Source organism: Abrus precatorius, unplaced genomic scaffold (genome assembly GCF_003935025.1).
Source record: "Abrus precatorius isolate BTA unplaced genomic scaffold, Abrus_2018 Scaffold7, whole genome shotgun sequence".
Taxonomy (NCBI): Eukaryota; Viridiplantae; Streptophyta; class Magnoliopsida; order Fabales; family Fabaceae; genus Abrus; species Abrus precatorius.
Genome location: NW_020874417.1, coordinates 5,863,583 through 5,890,200, shown reverse-complemented (window position 1 = coordinate 5,890,200; position 26,618 = coordinate 5,863,583). Strand labels below are relative to the sequence as shown.

General features: G+C 28.4%; 2 protein-coding genes across 3 annotated transcripts; both read left to right on the top strand.

Annotated features, from left to right (window-relative positions):
* The first annotated feature begins 12,851 nt into the window (after positions 1-12,851).
* Positions 12,852-20,611, top strand: LOC113872619 (sorting nexin 1). Of its 2 annotated transcripts, XM_027510313.1 has the most exons (11): positions 12,852-12,898; positions 13,022-13,159; positions 15,706-15,841; positions 16,549-16,682; positions 17,195-17,269; positions 18,478-18,637; positions 18,797-18,930; positions 19,062-19,130; positions 19,371-19,450; positions 19,906-19,966; positions 20,055-20,373. In XM_027510313.1, exons 1-11 carry the CDS (start codon positions 12,887-12,889, stop codon positions 20,262-20,264), a joined length of 1,209 nt encoding a protein of 402 aa, XP_027366114.1. In that variant the 5' UTR covers positions 12,852-12,886; the 3' UTR covers positions 20,265-20,373. The 2 variants fall into 2 exon arrangements, with proteins under 2 accessions (XP_027366114.1, XP_027366115.1); XM_027510314.1 differs by lacking the exon at positions 12,852-12,898 and having other exon boundaries at positions 12,907-13,159; positions 20,055-20,611.
* A 2,607-nt stretch (positions 20,612-23,218) lies between these two features.
* LOC113872916 lies at positions 23,219-25,772 on the top strand. The gene is made up of 3 exons (XM_027510803.1): positions 23,219-23,581; positions 24,255-24,308; positions 25,353-25,772. The coding sequence occupies exons 1-3, from the start codon at positions 23,243-23,245 to the stop codon at positions 25,584-25,586; spliced, it is 627 nt and encodes a 208-aa protein (XP_027366604.1). The 5' UTR covers positions 23,219-23,242; the 3' UTR covers positions 25,587-25,772.
* The last annotated feature ends 846 nt before the right edge of the window (positions 25,773-26,618 follow it).

Below are 26,618 nucleotides of genomic sequence, written 5' to 3'. Positions count from 1 at the left end.
GTAGAATAATGTTAATTAATAAGAGTTATTTAAAGAGTAATTTTATTCTCGCTTTTTTAAATATAATTTTTCATCATAATAAAGGCTCATTTGCTATATAAGTTCTTATTCGAATTAGTCATTATCGTTTATTAAATAATGACAGTGTTAGATCGAAGGATCAAAACTTTAAACAATAGGATATCACTAGGATTGAGTATTTATATTGTGTTATTTTATCTAGGATATTTTTAACTCATATTTTCTGTGATTAAGATAAAATGTAACCAACAAGCAGATTAGGATAAAGTTATATGGAAAATTCATCATATAACAAATGTAAAAAAAAATAAAATAAAATATAAAATATATATATATATATATATATATATACAATACATTCATTATATTAAAATTATAAAATTATAATAAATATTTTGATTTTAGATAAAAATTTATTATAATTAATTACTTCAAATTAGTTTTAAAAGTTGAAGTTAACATCTATTTTATTTTTTATTTTCATTTTTTATTATACTTTTAAATGAATAAATAAAATATCAATGATAATATTTGTGTTATAATTTTTATTATACATTAATTATTATAAAATATTTGAAAAAATATATAAAAAAAAAGAGATATACTATTCTTCAAAAATAAAATTATATTATATATAAGTTTATTTTAAAATATAATTTTGAAATCTCTTAAAATTTTATGATTTTGTATTTGAATATCACTTTTTCTAAAACAAGTATTTAAAAAAAAAGAATAGTTAGAATTTCCATTTGGTTATAAAAAAATGTAACAGATGTTTATCCTTTTGATAAAATTTTACTATATTTGGTTGGTTAAATTCAGTTCTTAAAATTTTAATATTTTATATTTTTATCTTTTAAAATATAAATTTTTGGTTTCTTAAAATTTTGTAATGTTTTATTTCAATACTTTTTTTAAATAAGTTCACTTACTTTTATTTTATTAAAATACACATTTAATTATTATATTTAACAAATATTTACAAATTAGTTTCTATAATTAAAATTTATATTTTACTCTTTATACGATTTTATTTTTTTTACATTTTAGTTTCTTCCATCTAATATAAAATAGTTATAATAACCAAAATAAATCTCTAAGATATAGTCATGATAAGAAAAATATATAATAATTTTTTAGGTTAAATCATAAATTTAAATTTTATTATTGACACTTTTTTATTTTGATTTCTAAAAAATTATAATTTAATTCTTATATAAATAAATACTTTCAAATTAGTGCTTACCATTTAAAATTCATTCACTATGTTAGATGGAAGAAACTAAAATGTAAAAAAAAAAATATATAAAGAATAAAATACAAAATTTTAATTATAGAGACTAATTTGTAGATTTTATTTTAATATAACATTACAATTGAACCAAATTAAGCTCATATTTTACCGTTCAATTTGGATATTTTGTCAATTTTTTCTATTGTTGAGTAACCGTTACTTTTCTAAAATTATTCATTCTTACAGATTTTATTTTTATTTAAATAAAAGAGTAACCTAAAATTAAGTGAATTTGTTGAAACCACTTGACACGATCAATTAACAATATATTATTTTAACTTAATTTAGAGTATTGAATATAATTTTTAGTTGGTGCTCAGAGTTATTAGTTTGATTATTAACATTTAATTTTTTTACGTTATATGATAAAAATATTATTTAAAAATAAATTATATTTTAAAATTATTTATTTTAAATTTTTTATACATACTATTCATATTTTCAGAATTAAAAAAAATATTTTTTAAATTATTATTTAAAATATTTTTATTATATATGTAATTATTTATATAAATATAAAATGTTATTATTTAATTATTAAAATAATATTTTTTGTATCAAACATAAGTAAATTAAATAGATAAAATTTCATATTAAAAAATAAACTATAGTAGGTAACAATGTGAAAAAATAATAAGTTTAAATATTATTACTTTGAAAAGTGAGTTAAACTCTTAATATTGGTGAAGAAACAATTTTTTATAAAATAATAATCTAACATTACATTAGACAGAATAAATTTATAAAATACTTTATTTTCAAAAATAAAGACTTACACATATAAAATAATTTTTTTATTCTTATTTATCTAAATAATATATTATTTTATTTTTCTCAATTTTTTTCTTTATTTTATTCCAACCTATTCATCTCTCATCCAAATCCTATATTTATTAATTAAAGTCATTTCGTTTGCTTAGGCCTGTTGTGGGTAAATAAAATTTTGGACTGAATTATATTTAGGCTAATTTAATTACGTACTAAAAATTATTTGTCTAGTCCATTCGGGCCCAACACACAAATCCATGAGTTCACTGTTAAAGAGAAAAGACTTTTATCAATTTCTTTCTACTTTTTTTCTCTTCAATTATAATATATGTACATAAAAGTATTAATATAATATTATAATGTAATTATAATATTCAAAATAAAATAAATTTTTATTTATAATATAATAATAGACAATTTTCTTATAATATAAATATTTTATTAAATCAAAATATTTTATATATTTAATTTATTAGAATTATTATATTATAAAGCATAAAAGTATAGTTTATATTTCTATAAATTTTCCTATAATTATACTACTACAAATTCATAATAGGTAATATAAATTAATTGTTAATAATATTATTATTTTCTTAATATTACATATTTTTATTAAAATACTATATATATATATATATATATATATATATATATATACGTGTAATTTTTCTTCCATCACTAATTTATTTCTTAAATTAAATATTAATTTTTAAGTATATTCAGTATAATATATTATTTATTATTAATAATTATAATATTTAATCTTTTTCCATTTATAAAATTATTAAATTTTAAAATAGTCATAATATATATATATATATATATATATATATATTATAAGTGATAAGATCTTTTCATACTAGTGTAAGTCTAAAAATTCTTATATTCGATCTGAATCTTTTATTTAACTTACATCTAACAGGTTATAATTTATTATTTTACTAGTTGTTAAATGTAAATTAAATGAAAAGCTCAGATTAAATTTAAGAGTTTTTATACTTATACTAAGGTGAGAAGATTCTTCTGCTTATTACAATTTATGATAAAATTGATTTTTATTGTGAAAAATATAAATTAAAATTTAGTATAACTAATTTATTTTATGAAATATATATATATATATATATATATATATATATCTTAATAATTTTAATTGTTTATTGAATAAAATATAGATTATTTTTATTTAAATTTTTTATGCACGAGAGTAATGAAATTTTGTATTATAAACTTTTTTTTTACTAAGTATCAACATCTTATCAAAGACAAATTCGGAGTACAGGGGGTATACAAACTCATTACAACTTTAAAGAAAATTAACAATATATATTAAGGAATCATTAATCCAATTTACATATACAATCGATCTTCCCAAAAGTCCTGCTGCAAGCTACTTCTAAGAACCATATATAATATAATCAAACATTCCACTTGCATTTAACACATTATTACTGAAGATAATATTATTTCACTAAAGCTAAATTATTCATACTACCGCAAATCACATCATTATAGCTCCTTTCATTTTTTCTTTTTTCATATTGGATTTCATACATGTTTGATAACACCTCATGCAAATTTTCAAGTAAGCATAAACTGATACCAAACCATTCAAACACCATGTACCATAGTTTTATGGAGATACTGCAATGCAAAAAAGATGTTCAGTACTGACACCAAACCATTCAAACACCATGTACCACAGTCTCATGGAGATACCAAAATGCAAAAAATATGTAGTATATCCTTATCTTTGATTTCGTCTCATGGAGATACCACAATACAAAAAAGATGCAGTATATCCTCATCTTCATTTAAAGCATCAACTTGAATGTCCTCGTCCTCCAAATTGTCTTCTTAGCACAAAATTTTCATGATTTCCACTATCATTATTTTTCATTATCCACTCATTGTCAGATGAAATATCATCTACATTTATGTAAAGATCATTCACTCTCCTAGCTGCCTTTTTTTGGCCAATTTTGAACTTGCCATAACAAATATCACAACATTTATTTTATTTTGCTTCAAACTATTTCTTCTTTTAGTATACACCTAAACAAATAATAATATATTAAATTATAATTTAAGATAAAAAAAATTAGTTGGCTAAGTTTTACATAATTTTTTTTAAAAATCTCTACTTATCATCTCAAAGGCACTCCAGTTACGTTCACACAAAAAAAAACTACATGTCAAGCTTAGTATTCAAATAGCAAATCTTTGAGGCTCAGGATACTTATCTCTATGAGACATCCACCAATCAATTAGTAGATGTATATCAATAGTTTTTCTAGTCAAGTAACTACCAAAATTACTAGCTCGCTTTCTAAATGAATTAAGTTGACAATCAATTTTACATCTTTATTAAGCACCGTCCTTGTCAAACAGCCATATAGTCCACACTTAACTTCAAGATTAGCCTTAAATTTAGGACTATAGTACATCTTAGGGTTAAGAAAATAGCCTGCAACATGCAAAGGCCTATTGAGCTATTTATCCCATCTTTCATCTATGATATTCTATATAGGTACATAACTGATAAAGAGTAGTAAATAACAGAGATTCAACATGCAATATAACATAGATCACAAAATAACCATTAATTTAATTTGATAGTAGTTAGTTACCTTTTCTAAACACAATTGAAAGTGATTTGAATATTTTCTTTAGTTTGATCTATTGCCTCATAAATAAAGCCTATAGTTTCCTCATCAGAATCAACCATTCAAAGAACTTTGGAAACAGGAAATGCAGCCTTCAAAAAAGTGATTATATCCTTCCAAAACTCTTTATCCAAAATCAATTATTCTATAACTTTCTCATCCCTTGGCTTAGTAAACTTAAAGGACTTTCATTCATTAGATGTAAACATTTTTATCAAAGCAGCTCTGTTTTATTGAAGGCACCTTAGAGTCAAATAAGATGTAGCAAAACGAGTAATTTCTAGTCTTATCAAATCTTTACTTTGGTGAAATATTGCAATAGAGAAATAAGACCCGTCCTTAAATAGATGTAGGTTGTAATTTTTTTACCTTTTGGAATTGTCTCTTCATGAATTCACATTTTTTTCTCAAAGTCCTCCAACATCAAATCAATGCAATATGCTGCACAAGAGGTCTAATACAAGTGTTTTTTTTTTCCGCATCAACATCTCTCTTGCAGCTTTGTAATTTGTTGCATTATCAATCACAGCTTGGACTATATTTTTCTCACCAATTTCTTCATCAACATCATTAAGCATTTTAAATATTTTATCAGTTGTTTATTCTATATGAGATGCATAATAGACTTCAAAAAATAGTTCCTTTATGACTATTTACCAAGAAGTTCAATATTATTCTCCTATTATTAGTCCACCCATCAATCATTAATGTACATCCAACAATATTTCATTCAGTTTTATATTCTTCCAATCTTTCCTTGTTAACTTTATTTCCTTCTTCAAATACTTTACTGTAATTTCATGATAGCTTGGTGGTTTAAATCTAATACCATGACTAACGATTAAATCACACATAACAAAAAATTCATCACTTCTTACCACATTGAATGATACGACATTATTATTATTATTATTATTATTATTATTATTATTATATATATATATATATATATATATATAAACTCTCAATAGCTTGACAAGTCTCCTCTCTTTTAGTTTTGTTGAATATGTTGTTGATTGTTGCTTAGGTGCTCCTTTTCTGAAAAATATTTCCTCTTCCAGTCACCTCATTCTCACTTGATTTTCTTTTACTTCCACTACTTGTCTCTAAAGTCTCTCTCTTAATCTCTTGGTAAGTAGAATAATTAGCAAAGGAATTTGATTTTTTATTCAACTATTTTTGCATGCTTACAAGTACATTTCACATTTCCTTTCGGACCTCATTCGAAATATATTTGCATACTCCAACATCTTTGGCTATTTGAGCCAACTGATGCTTCAATCGATAAACACCTATGCTTACTATTTTTTTTTACAATATTTGCATTGAAATCTTCTTGTACCTTCAATTGCAATCCCATGTTGCCATGCTACATCACTCTTATTTCCTAGTGCATTCTTTGGTAATGACTTGGAAGGAGAAGTTTAACTACTAGTTGAGTCCATTTTGTCTAATGGTAGCACAAAAAGCAGAAAGCAGAGCACAAAAAGCATAAAATAAAGAAAATTCCAATCACCCACAGTAGCCCAAAAATGATGAAGATGAAAAAAAAAAAAGCACAGAAAGCAGAAAATCCCAGCGAAGAGCGAAACCAAATTGGAACAGACCAAGTCGCTGGAGTTAAACCCAGTAGCTAGAGAAACACAGGTGGATTTTGTGGAGTCGAAGGAAGAAGTAGCACAATAGAGTAAAGGAGAAAAGTCGCAGAGCAGAGCAAAGGAGAAAGGAAGAAGTCACAGATTTGAGGTTTTGTGATTTTAGGGTTTTAACAACTTTAATGAAATCGGGTCAGGTCATGGGTCATTAGCCCAAAACGTCATCTTCTTTACATGTTGGAATCAAGCAATCTCACCAATTTTAGCATTTTTTTTTTACAAATATTATATGTTGCTAAATTATTTTATATGGAGGAGGACAAACCTTAACTAACAGATTAATTGGTTGCCTCTGAGCTACAACTTGCAACTTATAAATCTCTTGCATTTGTGCAGCTAGAATATCAAGCTGCTAATTTTGTTGATTCATGCGGGTCCGCATCTCCTTTATAAAGACTATCGTGTATGGTGGTGCATTTAAGTAAGAAGGAGGAGAAGAGGAGCCATATTCTTGTTTTTCATCTTCAAGAAGCTCTTTTTCACAAAGAAGGCCACCAACAGGTTGACGAACATTATAGTGCACTTCTCTATTGGTTTAATGTCTATCTGAGATGATATTCTTTACCCAAACATTTTCTATATTTTTGCATCTTCCTTCTCTTGTTGATCAAAAAGAATATCAAAATGCTTAAAATTTTTAATGAGAAACATAGCATAAGGCAGACCATCACTTTTGCTTTTGGCTGTCTTAAACATATGATTCATCACATAATAACCCTAGTTAATGGTTATACCATTAAGCATTGTTCATATTTGAATAACATCTTTATCCATAAGATATGCATGATTACTAAAGTAAAGAAGTAAATCCGTTACCAAAGCATAGTAGAGAAAACGATTTTCTGTGTGTAAATAGTCTGTTGTGGTCACTTTTAGGAGATTATCATCTAGCAATAGAGATGCATTGGCCTCGAGCTTGTCGAATTTTATCAAAATAACCCACTATTTGCTAGGTCGATCACCACTAAATTTTAGACTATCACAAGGTAGAGTTATCAACTTTTACGAGAGAATTTGCTCAACTTTAATCTCAATCCCCGCTATTTCTAATGTCACAACTCCTTTTTAGAGGCTTAGGTTATTGTAGAATTCTCAAACAAGATTTGAATACACTGGTTTCTTGATTTTCAAGAAGATAGTCAACTTTAGATTCTTCAAATTTGTAATGAAGTCAAATATGTTATTAACAAAGCATTGGTTGTTATGGACCTTTGGGTTATCACCTCCTTCTTAGTCACAGTTTGTGTACTTAAAGAAGTGACTTCTAAGAAAGGTTCCTTAGCATGAGGTTGGATGTTATGGGTACGCTTGGAGCTTTTTCTTCTGGAGGATTCTTGATTTGAGTTTCTTTTGCGAGCCATGGTTAGTGTTTAAGAAATTTTAAAGAGTAAAGAGTGAACAAAAATAGAGAAGAGAGGACATATGCTTTCAAATAAAAGAAGTAATAGCGCCAATGGTTTAAGCGCGAGATTTTTCTCTTTGTTATCAAGTTATTAATCGATCAAAATTCTTTTAATGATTGGTCAAAGAGATAAATATAAATGAGACAATAAACTAGGGCTAATGGTTAATTGATTACCCTTCACCTTGATTTGGGTTTTAACGTGGGGAAGGTTTAAAGTTCCTCACGTGAGTCCCTAGGGAATTTTTTGCTCTTTAATACTTAATAGTTAATTTATTGTTGTGTAGTCTTATTTTATAAAATTGAAAATTGGTCATTTGCATCTAACACACAAGCTTTCATTTAGGTTTTTCTCGCACATCATTATCTCTACCTTTTGGACAAAGCCTGAACGTATCTAAGTCTTCATTCAATTTTTAGATTTGCCATTTTACAAGTCATTATCTTTGAGAGTTATTTCAAAGAGAACTCCAGTGCGGCAGTTTCAACAAGGATTCTCTCAATTATTAACAAAGTATCAGGCATCAAAGACTTTTGGGGTTATTACCTCCTTCCTAGTCACAATTTGGGTACTTGAAGAATTGGCTTCTAAGGAAGGTTCCTTAGCATAGGGTTGAATATTGTGGGTGCCCTTGGAGCTTTTTCTTCTGGAAGATTCTTTATTTGAGTTTCTTTTGCGAGTCATAGTTGGTGTTTAGAGATTTCAAAGAGTAAAGAGTGCACAAAAATAGAGAAGAAATGATAGGCATTTTCAAATAGGAGAAGCAGTCGCGCCAATAGTTTGAATGCGGAATTTTCCTCTTTGTTATCAGGTGATTAATCGATCAAAATTCTTCTAATATTATTTTGCACTCTCATCATTCTATAATGATTGTTGCTTGCAGTCATTTCTGTGAATTGTTATATTAAAAAATTATGTAGAATTTAGATTGTGTAATTTATAAGATATAAGTGTGTTAAGATTAGCTAAACTATTTTCAGGATGAAATTTATTCTTGTAACACACCAAGTACACTTCTTACTAAGGAAAGAATCTTATAATAGTAAGTCTCCTTATTATTCTAAGTGTGTTGAGACATGTCCATTAGTATTTAGTAGCCATATCTCTTTAATTATCTAATTCTAAGTAAGGCTACCTATTTATTCAACTACCTCGTTAATTACACCTGTTAATAGGATTTGAACTTAAGTTCTTGAAAGACAAATAAACGTACCATCACTTTTCACCACTACACCACTTTTACTAGTGTATATTATAAACTTAATTTTATAACCATTTTAAGAATTAAGTATACAAAAGTATGAGTGTAATTTAATTTATTATTAATATAGTTTTTTTTAACTATTAACATATTATAATATATAATAGATATAATTTTAAAAATAATTATTATAAAAAATAATTATTTTTGTTGATAAGATAATTTATAATTACATGATAATGTAAAATTTAATTTATTTTATCAATAAGATGAAAATTTAGTAGGTGAATTTTTAAAAATTAGCAATAAAAATATTTTTATAATATTTTTAGTATTGATTATTATAAACATTTTTTTTATAAACCCGCATAGCGCGTGAATTGAAACTGACACTGAGTATATTTTGACAAAAAATTTTACTTGTACTTTTTATACTTAAAACATTTTTGTTTGTTACTTTATAATATGAAGATCTAGCTTGATGTAAAAACATTTTTTTTAAATAAATAAAGAGGTAACAGATTATAAAAACAATATCAACAAGCCCAATCCCAAGGGCTCGACAATTTTTAGTTTGTATCAGACCCAATTGAAATCGTTAGTTGTTTTTACATCACTGTTTTATTTTTTATTAATCACATTATTTTTTTTAACTGTTATTTCAAAATAACAAATGTCTAAATAAAATAAGTTATTGTCGAATATTAATTTTAGAATGTATTAAACAATTTTGTTTTTTAATTTTAACGCCAAATGTTTGTATATGTACTCCAGAATAAGTAAATAAATAACAGAAAAGTTGGTGCTTCTTTTGAACTTTTTCCCTAAAATATAATACTATTTTTCCAATTTTTTTTTAGATATTTACACGTTCATTATAAAATTAAAATTTTGGAAATGATTTTTTACAAAATATTTTAGACTTAAATTTTTGAAAGTGTTTTCAACATGTATGGAGATAAATTTCAAAATTTATCACTATTATTTTTACACATAAGGGTAATTTTAGAAAAAAAAAATGGTGCAAGTAATTAAAAATGTCGTGCAAAAAAGTTTATTATTAAAAGTGCAGCTAAATTTTTAAGTACAAGGTTATTTAGGTTAGCTCACAAGGCTTGATCTATTTTAACACTCTACCTAAAACCCAAGTCTTCTACTTTTTGGATATTGAATTCTCGACCTACCCCCTCTTTTGTAAAGATCAAGATCACCCAAACATAATATAAACTTAAGAAAATTATAAGATAATTATTTTAAAAAATAATAATTATAAAAAAGAACAAGAGACCTATTCTTAAAAGATTAAAGTTTTTTATAAAATAAATATTTATAAAAAAACTAAAGAATATGCGTTTTTTCAAAGAAAATACCTTAAGTCGTGGAACTCAAGGTTGCCCTAGAAAAAGAAAAAACAAAGGTAGAACTCTGAGTTAATGCATGGCTAGGGATTGGAGAGGAGAAGTAGGGTAAGTTGTTGAAACAATAATGGATTCGCTCAGATGCTATATTGGCAAGTGAGAACAAGGAGTGCAATTGCAAGTGGATGGAGTTGTTGTCTCCCCATAAATTTTAGTATTTTTACAGTTTTACATAACTTTGAAGTGGGATGAGTTTGACCTTGTTGGATGCCACGTGGGCAATTTTGAACTATGCTAATGTGGATAATTTCATTTGAGCTATTTAATACCCAAATGGAATTAGCCACGAGGAAAATCTTGAAATAAAAAACTAAATAAAAAAGACTAACTTGACTTTTAAAAATGACAACAAATTAATTTAAAACTTAAAACAAGTTTTAGATCGTGAAATTATTCATTTTGCCTATAATATAGTAATTATTTTCCTCAAAATATATTTTCATAAGGTGAGAGACAAAATGCTGATATTATTGTTAGGAGCAAAAAGCAAAAGAGCCGTATATTTTTTCAGATTTAAATATATTTTTTGTAATATTTTAATTTTAATGTCTCGAAATTTTTTATTTAATATTTTTAATCTTTAATAATAATGTAATTCATTTGAAATCTATCTTATATAATTTTTGTTGTTGTGTAACGTTAATAAAAAATATTAAATTAAAAATTAAAGACCATTTAAATATTAGTCCTTAAACAAGCTAACGGCTAAATGGTATTTGAAAGATTGATGATGATGCATTTGATCCTCAAACGTTTTGAAACAGCAATTTAATCTTCAAACGATTAATGTTTTATTTCGAAGTTTTAAAAAAGAAAAAAAAAAGTTTGAAGAATGATTAACAATAATCTCCCTTAATTTGGAAAAAATAAAAATAAAAAATGTAAATTCATGTGAATTTTAAATGGTTAATAATTTTTTTTATATTTAAAAACTTTAAAATAAATTTTTTTATCAAATAAAATTTCATTCTTTCTTAAAATTATTTCTCAAACAAAGGCTGAGAGTTTATCAATTTTTAATAAATTTTAGTAATGTAATCTTTTACATGTATTTATATTAAAATGTATGAAAATAACATTTTCAGCATTAACTAAATTAACACTAAATAAAATTGTGACATCATTTTTTTTTGTTAGCAATGTGGAAGACTGTGTGAATGTGGAAGACTTTGTGACATCTCTTAAACAAAATATTTATAACTAGTAATCTTTAAACCCCCAAATCCCATAAGTACAGATACAGTGCACACTAAACCTTCAATAAATTGTGCAAAGTTAATAATTTTTATATTTTTGCCTAAACATATTCCCCATTGAATGCTGCATGATGTGATGAAGGTTGAGTCTGTGACACCTCATCATGAAATACGTCAGAACTAAAATCTTATTGGTTAAAAGTTCCAGCTAGGCGTCGATGTGGCGCTAGCCAGTGGTTTAGTTCGTTAACTCGCCCACCCAAAGCGTTGCAGGCTCGGGGCGGGTTTTGTTCAACCCGTTTTTGTTTAGCAGTAAAAATAAGAAATATTTACAATCATTTCTAAAGTTATTTTTGAGTATTCAATAATAATAATAATAATAATAATATATTTTTTAAAAATATTTATTCTATATTTAAACTTAATTCTAAAATGTGATATTAATAAAATAAAAATAAAAACATAAAAATTAGCTCTTACCTAACTTTATCTCATATACTTTTTGTTTTCCAGAATAGTTTGCTTCTGAAGGGTAAGAAAATGACTGGTTATCAGTTCAAAACACTTCAATAAATAAAACTCGTTTATCTTTCTGTTAATAATTTTTTTTAACAAATAAATACATGTTTCAAAATTTTCAGTTTTTCAAAATTAATTTTACCAAACAATGCTCTTCACTAAATTAAACAAGTTTATTTGTTCACACAATTTTCTCCGCAAGATGTGTTTTAATTTATAAACAATTAAGGGTTTTATTTTGATATACCAATAATATAAATATTTTTATATTATTAATTAATTAAAAAATATATATAGATATTATTTTTTAAAATTAATTATTATAAAATAAAATAAAGATGTTACACTATATTTATGATAAAAGGCTTTTTTTCCAAAGTTAGATTCATGAGATGTTTTTAAGCTAAAAAAATTTAAATTAATCTCTATTTACTAGTTGTGATTATCGATGATTTAAAAATTATCCACAGTAATTTTTTAAAAAAATAAGTTGAAACCTAATACTAGAAATGGTTTATAGCAAAAATTGGTTTAATAATATATAGATATTATGTTATTTGAAGGAACGGTGTGCGTAAAAACAGGACAAGTTGACCCGCGCATCTACCCGCCCCGACACGCCTCGCAGCGAATAGCTGAATCGGCCAACTTCCCGAACGGCAACAATATTCACCGTCGCACACTCTGAGTAAGCAATCACGTTCTCTGCACTCGCTCGCTCGCTCGTATCCCCAAAACGACCATGAATCCCCCGGTAATTACAAATCTGCCCCCGCTCTAATTCACAAATACCAAGGACAACCTTTGCTCTTTTCTTCTCAATCTTTATTTTCATCCTGTGCTGCATGTTGATGGTAAATTGTGGGTTATGGAACAGCAGAGAACTCTCTCCGGTTCATCACAGAGCCCTAGATCTCCGTCATCTTCCCAACCGTTTCTCTCTGTCTCCGTCACCGATCCCGTTAAGCTCGGCAATGGCGTCCAAGCTTATATCTCCTACCGCGTTATCACCAAAGTATTACAATCATTCCCATGCTTCTTCACTCTTCTTTTCTTACACTTTGTGCTCTTCATTTATTTATTTATTTTGTCTTTTTTTTTATGTTGGAAATTTCTCGTGAATCCAAGTCGAGCTTTGATTTTCGTGTTGACGGAGGTCGTTGAAGTTTTCCTTCAACTCTACTCCGACCGCGTTATTAATTTCGAGTGTGGAAACGGTGAAGTGAAATGTTTAGATAGTAGAATCTCGGCTTTTCGTGCGATTGATTTTGCTGAGGAGTGAGAAGTTTAGTTCAGGGGTTTTTCTGTGATCGATATTGTTGATGTGATTAGATTTTCAGGAGTAATCGAGTGATTTTCTGTGAATGCAGTTAAATAGGGATTCATTTCTGAGGGATTATAATGGATTGGAATTGGAGCATTGTGATTGAGAGAAATCACAGAGCTGAAACGTATTGGATGACTCTCTTTTTTTTTTTTTTCTCTTTCTGAGATGTCGTTTTATCTTTTGGATTATGTTTCAATTTAGTAAACACTGATTTGCATTCATGCATTGGTTTCCGTTCGTTCTCGGATGCTGTTGAGGTTAGCTTGGAGAGCTCCTCCTGATTTCCATATTGCTGATGACAGTCCCTGAGAGCGTTCTTGGGGTTTTCTCGGGTGAAAGGGTGAGTACCTGCAAAAGGCGCTTTTATGCTCAAATCAGTAGGAGGTAGAGAATGAGAGAATTGAGTGTGCCTGTTGTACTGGTTGTAACACTTTGAATAAGGATCCTCATCTCCCATCCCACTGTGTGTGGGCAAGTACTTGTCCTTAGAGTGCGAATAACAGCCTGTGATTTGTCGGATTCCCAGTCATAACGGTACCAGAACCATTATGATTAAGATTTGAGATGGAACGTCCGTGTTAGTTGATTTGTTTGAGGATAGGCTTGGATAAAAAAAATTTTGCTCATGGTTTTCCAGAAGCAGAGAATGTTTAATTCCTTAAGGATGATGATCCATTTTTTATAGTTAAATCATGTCACCAAACCTTGTTACTCCAAGTTCCCACATCCATTATTGTTAAACTTTTGAGTGAACTGTTAGACTCTTAAGAGTTTATGATTCTAGGTATAGAGAAATTATGTAAATTTGCAATCAAACTTTTTTTTTTTTCCGGATAAAATCGAGTAGACTCAGTAAACTTAAGTAAACATAAACTAGAGTAAAAAAATGAGCTAATCAGTTAAAAAACAATTGTACTTTTTGCCTCCGATTGACCCACAACCATATTGTTTTATGCTGTCCATGCACTTTTATGAAGCCAACATAATTGCAACATTTTCGTAGGGCTCAAATCAAATTACACAAATTGATAAAACCCTCACAAGTCTATTTTCTTTAAACCATTTGAAGTTTGGTCATAGCATGCAGTTTTGTTACTATCAAACTGTGTTGTCAAATTGCCATCCTTCTTTGTTGTGACAACACCTGTGAACCCAGCATCCATTGTGATCCCAGCATCACTGAGACCCAGTGCTGTGACTCATTATTAAGGAGCAAGGATTAAGCTATTGTGCTTAATAAGGACTAAGGTATTGTGCTTTGATGTGGAATTCTTTCTAGCCAAACACTGTTACATCCTTCTAACATACCATATTACCAAACCTAATTCAGCTGTAGTTGTGACATTTTAATTACATTGTCTGGTCCTTAATTTTGGAACCAAATTAAATGATAACTCATCATATGTGCACACATGTAGACCTATGTTTATGTGTCTTTATTATGATTTGTGATGGGTTTTTACCATATATTTGAATATTTTTAATAGTTTTTAAATTATCATTTATATTAGGTAAACTCTTATGAATGAGTTAAGTTTATGGAAGCTTGATGATTTTACCTTGCCCATGTTACTATTCTTATTTTAGCTTGAGTCTGCTAGCACGGAAATGTTATCTATCACTTTAAGTGCTCTGTATAAAACTCATTGGGTAGGTATCTATGAACATTCAATGCAATAATAATTGGCAAATACCGGTTAAGGGAACAAATACAGGAACAAAAAGTAGAAAATTTTTATTGAAAAATAAAATTTATTAGATTGGAAACACAAAAAAGGATTTAATACATGCTCTTTCAAGCAATTATCCAAATTCACCCTAAATGTTTCCAATAAGTTTTTTTTGTTAAAATGATGACTTATGTCATAAATTTAATGATGAAACTTATTGGGATAAACTGAAAACAACTTATTTTGATAAGCTATATCAAGAAGCTTATTGTAATAAGCTGAAAACAACTTATGAGAGTTACAAGCTGTTTTTCATAAGTTATTTATAAGTTCTTTTAAAGAGACCTTTAAAAGGATTTATTAATGCTTCTCATGACTAAGGTATTGTGCTTCTTAACCAATACACTAGCAAGACTCATGACTATTTCCTCCCTTATTTTCGATACAAGGATATTCTTTTTCACTATGTGTTTTAGTTTTTTCTACTGCACTTAATGCATGAGAGAGATGTATAACTGTAGATATATTCCACATCATCATCATCTTACTAAAACAATTTGGCAGACAAATTTTCCTGAATATCAAGGACCTGAGAAGATTGTCATCCGACGTTACAGTGACTTTGTCTGGCTACGCGATCGCCTTTTTGAGAAGTATAAAGGCATTTTCATTCCTCCTCTTCCAGAGAAAAGTGCTGTAGGTAACATCTAATAAGGACTTTTTCTTGCATGTTTAATAATGGTTTGAAAGTAGCTACTGCCATTGGAATTCTTATGCTAAGGCCTCCTTGGTACTCTTTTGATCTCCTTTTCATTTATCATAACGATAACATCTTGACTGAGGGGAACTGCTGTATCCTTTCATTCTGCTTTTCACATAGTCTGACAAAAAAGTTCACCATGTGTTTCTTTTTATTAAAATTTAACTTTGGAAAATGGAAGTACCTTGTCAGCTGTCTTTGCTTCTTGTCTATTTTTCGTGGTCTCTCAGATTTCTGATGGAACTTTGTAGCCTGAATTAGCATTTTAGTTATCCTGTTTGATCTATATATTATAGTAGTTTATGGCTTATTTTCAGAATTTAACATGCTATGTTTTGCTTTTTGGGTATATCATGTGACATCAGCAGTGCATTTAGTTGATGATTCAATTAATTATTTGGCATTCATCATCAATAATGACTAGCCTAAGCTGATTGAGGTCCTACAGAAGCTTTGCATTATGTGTGAAAAATATTTGTTGTACACTTGATATATCACTGTTGAATTTTAATAATTTATATAATGCCATCCAAAATTCCAGTCTTGAAGAACTGTTGCATTGTGATTGTAATTTATTTGATTGGAAACTTCTAATGTTGTGCTATTCAAAATTCCATTTGGGCTTCACTTTTGGTTTGTTATTGCAGAGAAATTTCGTTTCAGTGCTGAATTTATTGAGATGAGGCGGCAAGCATTGGATATTTTTGTAAATAGAATAGCATCACATCATGAACTTCAACAAAGTGAGGACCTGAAGTTGTTTTTGCAGGCAGAGGAAGAGGTGATGTCTCCTCTTCAGTATATTATTTATTCCTCTGTGCAGCTGTGTCTATTTTAAATGTGATTTGCTCTGTTGCTCTTTTTCTACTTCAATTGTTGTGCCATGTTACTGCACTGTTTTTTGTTTGAGTTCTAATCTTCTATTCCAGCTAACCATTATGATTTATGACCAAATTAATTGTTCAGTTTGGTGGTGAGTCTCCTTAATTGACTGTCAAATGGTTGATTTCATATTCTGTGAGTTATATTAGTGATTGATGTATAGAAAATTGAATTATGCATTATGGTCACTGAATCCATGAGGACCATGCAACCACTGTTCATGCTGGAGAGTGGGATATGGAAGGTGCAAGAATTGTTAATAATTTTTTTTTTTAATTCTTTCATATATATGATGTAGGTGTATCTATTGTATTTATAAGTGCTCTATTTCTTCCTTTTTTTCTCCATTCAACTTTTAATAGGGAAATGAAAATCCTAATTTAATCTTGATTTCTTGAACGTACTATGCAGACAATGGAAAGATTAAGGTCACAAGAGACTGGCATATTCAAGAAGAAGCCAGCTGATTTAATGCAGATTTTAAAGGTAAGACATGTTCTAATGCTATCGTGGATTGTGGATGGTTTTTTTTCACTAGGCTGAAATCTGTCAAATTAGTAATTTTAAATTTGAATCCCTCTAATTTCCTGTCTAAAAATAAACTAACTATGGGTGCTTTTTTTTTGGTCCTGTTTGTAGCTATGAACACATGCGCTTGCATTAAATGATGAAATATGTTGGAAATAATGAAAATAAAATAATGCAATTTAAATTCCTACAAATTATTTAATGAACTCATTGGTTTTATTGAGTTCAAGAAAAAAAGATGATGAGGGTGTGATACTGATAATTCTAGTGTGGTATTGGGACTATGTAATTTTAAAACAATTAAAAGAAAATTATTCAATAAAATATATATGGGTGAATTATACGGACACCCTTTGGGGTTTAACAAAATTTCACCTGATACTCCTTCCTTTTAACCACTCTTAATTTTTGTAACAATAGAACTCCACATACCCTTTTCGATTACACAATCCACCCTTGATTTCTTATGCAATTATGAGTCAAGGGATGTTAAAGTAATTTTAAAAAAGGGAGAAGTATCGAGTGTAATTTTGTTAAACTTCAAGAGGTGTTAATGTCATTTGCCCAAAATATAACAGAAAAGCAAAGTATTGTGGGGTAGTGAAAGGGAGTTAGAAATTTTTATGAAGTCTAGAAATTTAGATGCATGTTCAACTATTTTTGTTTTAGAATCAAAAGTAACATTTTTGAAATGGAAAAGGATGCTGTTGGAATAAAGTACACAGAGAATAAGTGAGTTTTACTACCGAGTTTCTTCCTTTAGTATAATTCAGACTAGCTAGCTAACCTGAAACCATTGTTGATATGCTTTTTAGGTTTTTACAAATCATTGTCATAGATGATATGTAGCTCCTTTGAGTAGAGCAATGGACTTGGGAGATTACCTAGTTTTAGCTTGTCCTAAATACACCGATGAAGTATACTTTGTTCTATGTTTTCTGTACTTGATTGCATTTTGCTAAATTATTGTGAAATTCTTCTGCTTCAGTATTTCACTCAGATTATCTTTTCCTTGGATATGAATACATATACACCCAATGTAAACAATTACTCAGACTGAAGTTTTCCTTGTTTTTGAAATTTGCTTTTGCTGACCCATCTAGTTGAGCGTGCTGTCCATCCTGGTATCTTATTAGATCTATAATTTCTTGTGTGAATTTTGACAGGATGTGCAATCTAAAGTGAGTGATGTTGTTCTTGGGAAAGAGAAGCCAGTGGAAGAATCAGATCCTGAATATGAAAAGCTGAAACATTACATCTTTGAGCTTGAAAACCACTTGGCTGAAGCTCAAAAGCATGCATACCGTCTTGTGAAGAGGCATAGAGGTGATGATTGAATTGAAGAATTTTGTTTGGTTCTTATTATTGTTTGTGTGTCTATTGTCCTTTCTGTTTTACATTTTTGTGATTCCTTTATACATTTTATCCAATATTCTGGGCAAGATCAATTCATAATTCAAATTATACTTTACAACATTCATACAGAGTTGGGTCAATCGCTGTCTGATTTTGGAAAAGCAGTAAAACTTCTGGGTGCTTCCGAAGGAAATGCTCTTGGGAAAGCATTTTCTGAACTTGGGATGAAGTCAGAGATTTTATCAGCCAAGCTGCAAAAGGAGGTAAATCTCCCATTTATTGGTGGCACACATTATTTTACAGGTTATTCACGTGTGCTTGCATGATGGTATTTGCATGTTATTGAAGGGTGAAAATTGAAAAGAAACTATCCTAATATGACTCTATCAAGCAGGCCCATCAGCTCTTGATGAATTTTGAAGAACCATTGAAAGATTATGTCCGTGCTGTACAATCTATTAAGGTAGGCGGGGTGATGTTTTCTTTCTTTCATTATTTAATAACTAAACTGACTAACTTGATTAAAATTTTATCTAATTTTTGGCTTGAAATATATTCCAATTGCCTTAGTAAACGGATTATTCAAATTTGGGAACCCTAAATTTTCTGCTCCTTGAACCGCACCTCCAAGAATAATGGGGTGAAATGGATTATTATGCCTTATTTCTTCAATCTAACGCTCTTGTTTTGCTTTCTGCAACAGGCAACGATAGCAGAGAGGGCCAATGCCTTCAGGAGACAATGTGAACTAGCTGAAACAATGAAGCTAAAGGAGATTAATCTGTATACTCTTGGTTCTCTGCTTTATTTTCGTAATTTAGTTTGTATGGCAGAATAATTCCTTTTTATTGTAAACATCATTGTGTCGCTGAATTAGCACTCATGATCTGTTGCATAGGGGGTCCTTTTTCCCCAACCAAAAACTCGTCTGTGTATGTGAATGCAAATAACGCCTATTTGCATCTTATATTCTGAAATATGTATAAATTTAGTTTATTCCTCCTAATTTGGCTGATGGGCTAAAAGATTGCTTGGTGTCTTATATGCTAATATGTAGTCTTGTTGCCATGTGTACGTGAATGCAAATAAGCCTTTCTTGTGTCTTGCTCTGTCTGGAATATGTATAAGTTCAATTTCTTTTTTCTTTTCTTTTCTTTTCTTTAATCCAGTTGATGGCTAGAACACTGCTTGATGTCTTGTATTATGATATATAATCTTTATTATTGTTTGGAATGCAGCGACAAGCTCATGCTGACTCGATCTGATAAAGTCGCAGAAGCTGAGCATGAATATAAAGAGGCAAGTTTGCTTATCAATTGACTTCCAATGATGAGAAATTATATATCCACGGTTTATTTGGCTGGACTGACATGATTTTGCCATGCAGTTGAAGGCAGAGAGTGAACAGGCAACAAAGACATTTGAGACTATTGTGAAATTAATGAATGAAGAGATAGGGCGTTTTCAGGAACAGAAAACATTAGATATGGGAATTGCTTTCCATGAATTTGCCAAAGGTCAGGCACGTCTTGCTAACGGTATTGCAGATGCATGGCGAAGCTTGCTTCCTAAACTGGAAGCATGTTCCTCCTCGTAGAGAATAATTAATGAGTACTGCAGAGCATAGAATGACGTACTCTTTCACGGTTTGTTACAGGGACTAGGGTTTGGCCGACACGTACGCAGCTCTTGTTTTGTAGAAGGGCTTACAGGAGTTATCTGTTATTTTATATTATGTTGTAAAAGATGTGATTTCCTCACCTCTTAATTTTGTACAAAAAGCTACGCCAACACCTTTTTTTTTTTTTGGACCACAAAAAGAACCATCTTTAGACATCACTAGGCTTCACAGAAAAAGGAAAAAAAAAATCAATTACTGTTGGGGTGTTCACCGACCTCGGGTCATACTTTTGTGTTTCAATCTGGTTTAATTAATGTCTTATTTAGAAAAGATATATATTTTTAAATAGTAAGAGATTTATGTACTCTAGGAATAGAATTTCGTTACTTATTTTGCTTAATTTTTTTAAGCACTCAATTTTATTAAACTATCAAATTATATTATATTATTTTTTATAATTAAACATGTTAAATTTTAAATAAATTAAACATTTATAGGTATGAAATTTTTTAGTTAATGTTTGCTTATAGAATTAAAAGTATACTGTGTCAAATTAATTGTTTTTATAAAATATTAAATAATTATTATGTGGTATTTTTTTTTTCAGTCCACCATATAACACACCAATCAGTTGCAAGTGGCAACTTCATCTCAGCATATAGGTTCATATATAATAACTTTTTAAGTCTTGATATTTCAGTAGCATTATGCTCTTCAGATTCATACGTCACTGGTAGTAGGATAATACCAAGACCTAATGAACTACTGTAGTGTTGTTAATGGTGTGACAATGCAAAAACTTTCCTTTTGACTAACGTCATTGATCTGTCTTTCTAAACATTTTCACACATCAAAGTTTTATACGTATAATATTTTGAAATCATTTGAAGAAATTCGAAGTGTTTATAGTCTTTTGCTTATACAACTAGAATTGTCTCAGCTCTACTCTATATTGGCTGCTACACTAACCATAATCATTATTTTATTCAAGAATGGAATAATTCTTTATTAAAAACTATTAAATAACATTTAAGCCGTTTTAATAAGATACGTGAGATCATATGATTTTATGACAAAAAAAAAAGTATGAGCCAAACAATTTATCTGATGTGGTTTTTGCTACATCAAGTATCACTTATCTAAACGATAATGTTATTAAAAATATTTTAAAAAAATAAAATTAGATGTTATATGTAAGTGAGATGATACTCTTTGTCATGTTAACACGTGGCACAGATGTTTAGAGTATTGTCCATAAAAAATAATAAATTTATTGAAAAAGAAAACACTTATTATATTAAGAATTAGAAGTGTAATAAATGATATATTTTTAATAACAAAATAATATTTTTAAATACTTAAAACTCAGTCTTAACAATTATAATTAACTATTTTTCAATTAAATTATTGTAAATCATTTACTATAACCATGATAACATAAACGGTAAGAATATGCCTGAATTCAAAATGAAACCAAAGAAAAATATCAATAAGAGAAAAAAAAAGGAGCTTTAATCTCTTAATATAAAAAATGAATAAAGTAGTTCGAGGAAGAATGTAAAAACTTTAATAAATTCTCAGTTTAATTCAATTCACAATTCCGTTAACAACTCACCTCAAATGACAAACAATCAAGCATAATTGATGATATAAGAAAAAAAGGATTTTGCCCATATTTAGAAAATGTTAAAAAAATCAGAATACAATATTATGAATAAAATCACTAATATTTTAACAAATATGTTGTAAATAAAGGAAATTAACAAATAATCTCATTATACTTGTTATTTTTCTTAAGAATAGGAAAAATATAAACCAATTGATATTTTGAATTCTCTATAAGAAGTTTCTCTAGCAGCCATTGGTATCACACTTTGCATGATTAAAATAGTTTAATATTAAGATTAGAGTTTCGATTATTGACGAAAATGTATTTTTCACTTTAAGCTGGATTATTGATTATGATTAAGAAAGAAAGAAAAATTAAATTATACATACTAACATTTCCAACCAATAAATTATTTCAATAAGAATAAAATACAATCAATTATATGTAATGGAACCTTACCATGTTTGATTTATTTAATATTTCAAATTTTATCATTTTCAAGTTAGTGACAACAAGGAATTAACAATAAAGATTATTTTAACTCTCTTAAACTTGAAAATATATTGTAATCTCTAATTTTGGAGAAAAAAAAGTATGTAATGAAAACGTAATCAAGCATGAAATTACACATAGATAAATAATGGCACATAAATAAATATTTTGTTCCTTTCTATTGTATTTGTACAGTAAAACTAAAGCAATAATTTTCTACACCTACGTAAGATGGAGAAATATAAAAATAGAAAATCATAAAAGCAGCAAAATAAAATAGAAGTCTAAAAAATCTATTAAGAATGGAAAAAAAAAAACCAAAAAACACCATAGAAAAAAAAATGAAACTCAAAACTGAGATTATTATTGCACTATCGGAAATGAAAATATAAAAAAAAAAAAACCAAAAGTGAAAAGAGAGGAAAAACTTAAAACTAATTAATTAATATCTTATAAAAAATATATAGAACACTAATTTTTTGTACAATAAAAAATATGAAATAAAAAGTAAATATATACAATTTTCAAAATTAAAAAATTATATTTTTAACTTATTGAAAGATGAAATATAGGGATAAATTTGAAAAGTAAATAATGTTAAAAAATAAATATTACTTAATATGAAATATCTTACAAGTAACACGTGTCATTTTTCTCGTGGGTACAACGTCAATTCAAGTGGGGCATCTTTAGAGCCATTTCCTGCTTTTCCTCACACCAAGAATCTGGCAGATGAAACTTGAGCACAGAATTATATACAAAAAATCAAATGAAGTATTATCCACTAATAAATAAACAAATAAAAATAAAAATGATATATTATGATTGGCTCCCAACCTTGTACTATTGAGTAATGACCTTACCTTACCCAGTGAGAGAAGGGAAAGGCATGGCGATGGCGTTGAGGCAGAGCGTGAGCGTATACCCGAAGGCGAGTGCAGTGAATTTCCACGTCCCTCTCTCTGCCCCTTCCTTCATTCCTATCATTTACCGTAATCATAACACTGATAACAGCCACACCTACCCTTTTTCCGTGCTTCGTAACGCCATTCATCTCACGCCGTTACCCAGAGCCTCTTCGGCGAACGCATCTCCCACCAGCTATGACGATGACGACGACGGAGTCTCTCTCGGCACCATGAAGCTTCCTTTGGATACTGACCTTCAGAGATTCGATTCCTTGCTCTTTCAAGTAATTCTCTTCACTTTCTAATTCTACAATCGATGCAAAATTCATATATATATATATATATATATATATATATATATGTGGCCTTTTTTTATCCGTTTATTTTCAAAGAAATTTTGTTTCTATATATCTTTATTTAAAAATTTTAAGTAATAGTATTAACTACTTTCACATATATCATAAAGAAAACAAATTATGGAGGGTAAATTTTCAATTTTTAAAATAATTTTACTATAAATAAGAATATTAATTATATTTTTTATTCTGTATAATAATTTCACATATATCTTGCAACATGTTACATTAATTGACACAAACGGATAATAATAAACTATCTTTTGTATTTAATGTTTTTGTCACATTTTTTTATAAGAAATAAATAACTAATTTGATATGAGAATAATAAAAAAGACTTATATATTATGAATTTATAATGGATTTTAAAAATATTTATAATATTAAATAATTAAATTAAAAATTTATATATTAAATAAATAAATAATGAGTGAATACTTTGTTAATACAAATCTTAAAATAAATAAAATATAAATAAAATTTAACAATTAATGTATTTAGAAATTAATTTTTATTATTTATAATTAAAAAATTATGATAATTTTTTTTATAAAATTTTTTTGAGGGAGTAACTAACCTGTCTTTGGTTGTGTTGTGACAGTGGGCGAACAGCCTTTGCCAGGGAGCCAATGTACCACTTCCCGTGCCTCTCAAGGTTTGTTTAATTTCATTCTTTTCATTTTATGGTACCTCTCTATCGTGTTTCTGTCTGATCTCTGATTTGTTTATAATTTCACAAATAATTTGTTAATGTCTTGTGTAGTATAACTTAATGTGTGTAATGTATGTCCATTACCAATTGGATGGAATGGAAGCCACACTTGGTAGAGAATATGCATAGTACACTTCTCAAATTGTAAAATTTGCCTAGTTCCTCAGGTGCATTGTCGTTTAATTGCATGCTTCAGTTTTTTCTGAATGGGGTGCACCTAGTGACGGGTGGCTTGCATGGGAGCAGTGAGATCAAATGAATTTGATTGTTGCTTCTTGTCAAATATTGCTCTATGATGGCCTAAATTTTTATGCAGAAAATCTTGCTTTCTGCCCACATAATTTTTTTTTCCATTATTCTCAGTTGGACACGTTCAGTCATGTAATTTTAGATCATTCTTGCTAGAAATCTCTTTGGAGAAAATATAGATGACGGTTTGTTCATTCTCATAGTTAGTTCTATAGTTTCTGACTCTCTGGCTATTTGATTTGGTAGTCTCAAACTAGTAAAATACAACTCTGCTAAAAAACCATTATTTCAACATAAAAGAATCGGCACCATATATGATATTGTATATAACTGATTCTGTTTCTCATTTTAAAAACTTTTTTGTATACACCCATGTAAAAACTGTCACCACAGAATCAAAAGGGACAACTATTTACTTTTGTATTATTTTCCCTCTGCTAAATAATTTAATTATTTGAAATTAAAAACTTGACATTGTGTGTGACATTATATATAAACAGTCATTTTACTGCCATAACTATATGTCACTTTTGTGCTCGAAGTTCATGGCCAATAGAGAAGTGATTGGATCATTGCCATAACTGATAGTTCGAAACAAACAGTGAGATTTTAATTATAGTTGTTTGTAGATTATTATTATATATATATATAATTCTAGTCAGTAGTAACCACTACAATAAGATGATGCTGGTTCAACGGTTCTTAAAGTGTGTAGTAATCCTTATTTCAATTAAACAGGTGGACAAAATACCTGGTGGAGCTAGATTAGGTTTTATCACCATTGGAGATGGGAAAACAGAAGTTTTTGTGTATATTGACTGCTTGGTTTTTCCACCAACTGAAAAGTCTGCTCCAATTTTCCGTGCCATCAGAAATGGTCCCTTGAAGGATAAAGCACCACCCGGTGAGCCCAGAATCATGACGAGCCTTCTGCAAGCTCTTCAGAAGTCAGTTGAAATCGCCAGATTGTGATTTTTTTTTTATTTTTTTTTTGTTTGTTTGTTTCGAATGTTATTGTAAGGTTTGCAACCAGAAAAAGAGAAAGAAGTCTGAATTTATGTGTATATATTTATTCCAATTCATTAATCCGTATTTTATTTACCACTGAGGAGACCAATGTTCGTTTGAACTGTCAAGAAATTTCTGGAATCTCGAACTTTACTTCTATCTTGTGCATAATTTTCCAGGTTAGTTAATTTGCTAATTCGTCACTGCTACAATGTGCATTAAACATAAGAAACTTACAGATATTTTCATCATTTATAATACAAGCATGTGCAAACGCAATCAGTCGAGGAAACTACAACTGTACAAACAAGCATGTGCATTTCCATATTATGAATAAAGAATTGATTTGTTGATTACAAAATTCATACGAGTAAAGATCAAAGGGAACCTTAAAAGATTAACATTAGGCATTGAAATTTGAGAGAATGAGAAAGTGAGCAGTGATAAATACCTCGAAAGACAAAGTGATAAATACCTTGAAAGGCAAAATTCATACGATAAAATCCAGAGAAAAGAAAGTGAATGCTAACACGAGGATTGGTTGCGTTTGAGTGCCGTGAGGTATATATAAGCTTTCATTCTATGATATTTTTATTCTTTAACCAAGGAAAGTTATACGGCCCAGCCCATTTATAAGTTACTATTTTTTTTTAATATATTAGTCACAAATTGAAAAAAAAAATCACAGCTTTTATTTACTTTAAATTGAATTGAATTGAAACTGTCTTTCACAATGGTGTGTTTTATGAATATTTTTATAATTTTTTAGATGACAAAAATTATCAAGTATTTTATATTTCAAGAATATTACTATCTATTTTATTCAATGACATATTAAGTATTACAAAATAATTAAAATAAAAAGTATAACTTGTTTAAAATATTTTATGAAATTATGATAAAACTATTTATTTATTTATGTCACTTTCTTAGCAGTATTAATTTTTTTTTCTAAAATAAAACTATTGAAGAAAAGAAAACAATGTAAATTAAAAA

Coding starts and splice junctions, on each gene's coding strand:
- LOC113872619 (XM_027510313.1), top strand. Junction 17,270..18,477: donor ATTTAATGCAGATTTTAAAG/GTAAGACATGTT, acceptor GAATTTTGACAG/GATGTGCAATCTAAAGTGAG. Junction 18,931..19,061: donor CAGCCAAGCTGCAAAAGGAG/GTAAATCTCCCA, acceptor TCTATCAAGCAG/GCCCATCAGCTCTTGATGAA.
- LOC113872916 (XM_027510803.1), top strand. CDS start 23,243: ATGACCTTACCTTACCCAGTGAGAGAAGGGAAAGGCATGGCGATGGCG. Junction 23,582..24,254: donor TCGATTCCTTGCTCTTTCAA/GTAATTCTCTTC, acceptor GTGTTGTGACAG/TGGGCGAACAGCCTTTGCCA. Junction 24,309..25,352: donor CACTTCCCGTGCCTCTCAAG/GTTTGTTTAATT, acceptor TCAATTAAACAG/GTGGACAAAATACCTGGTGG.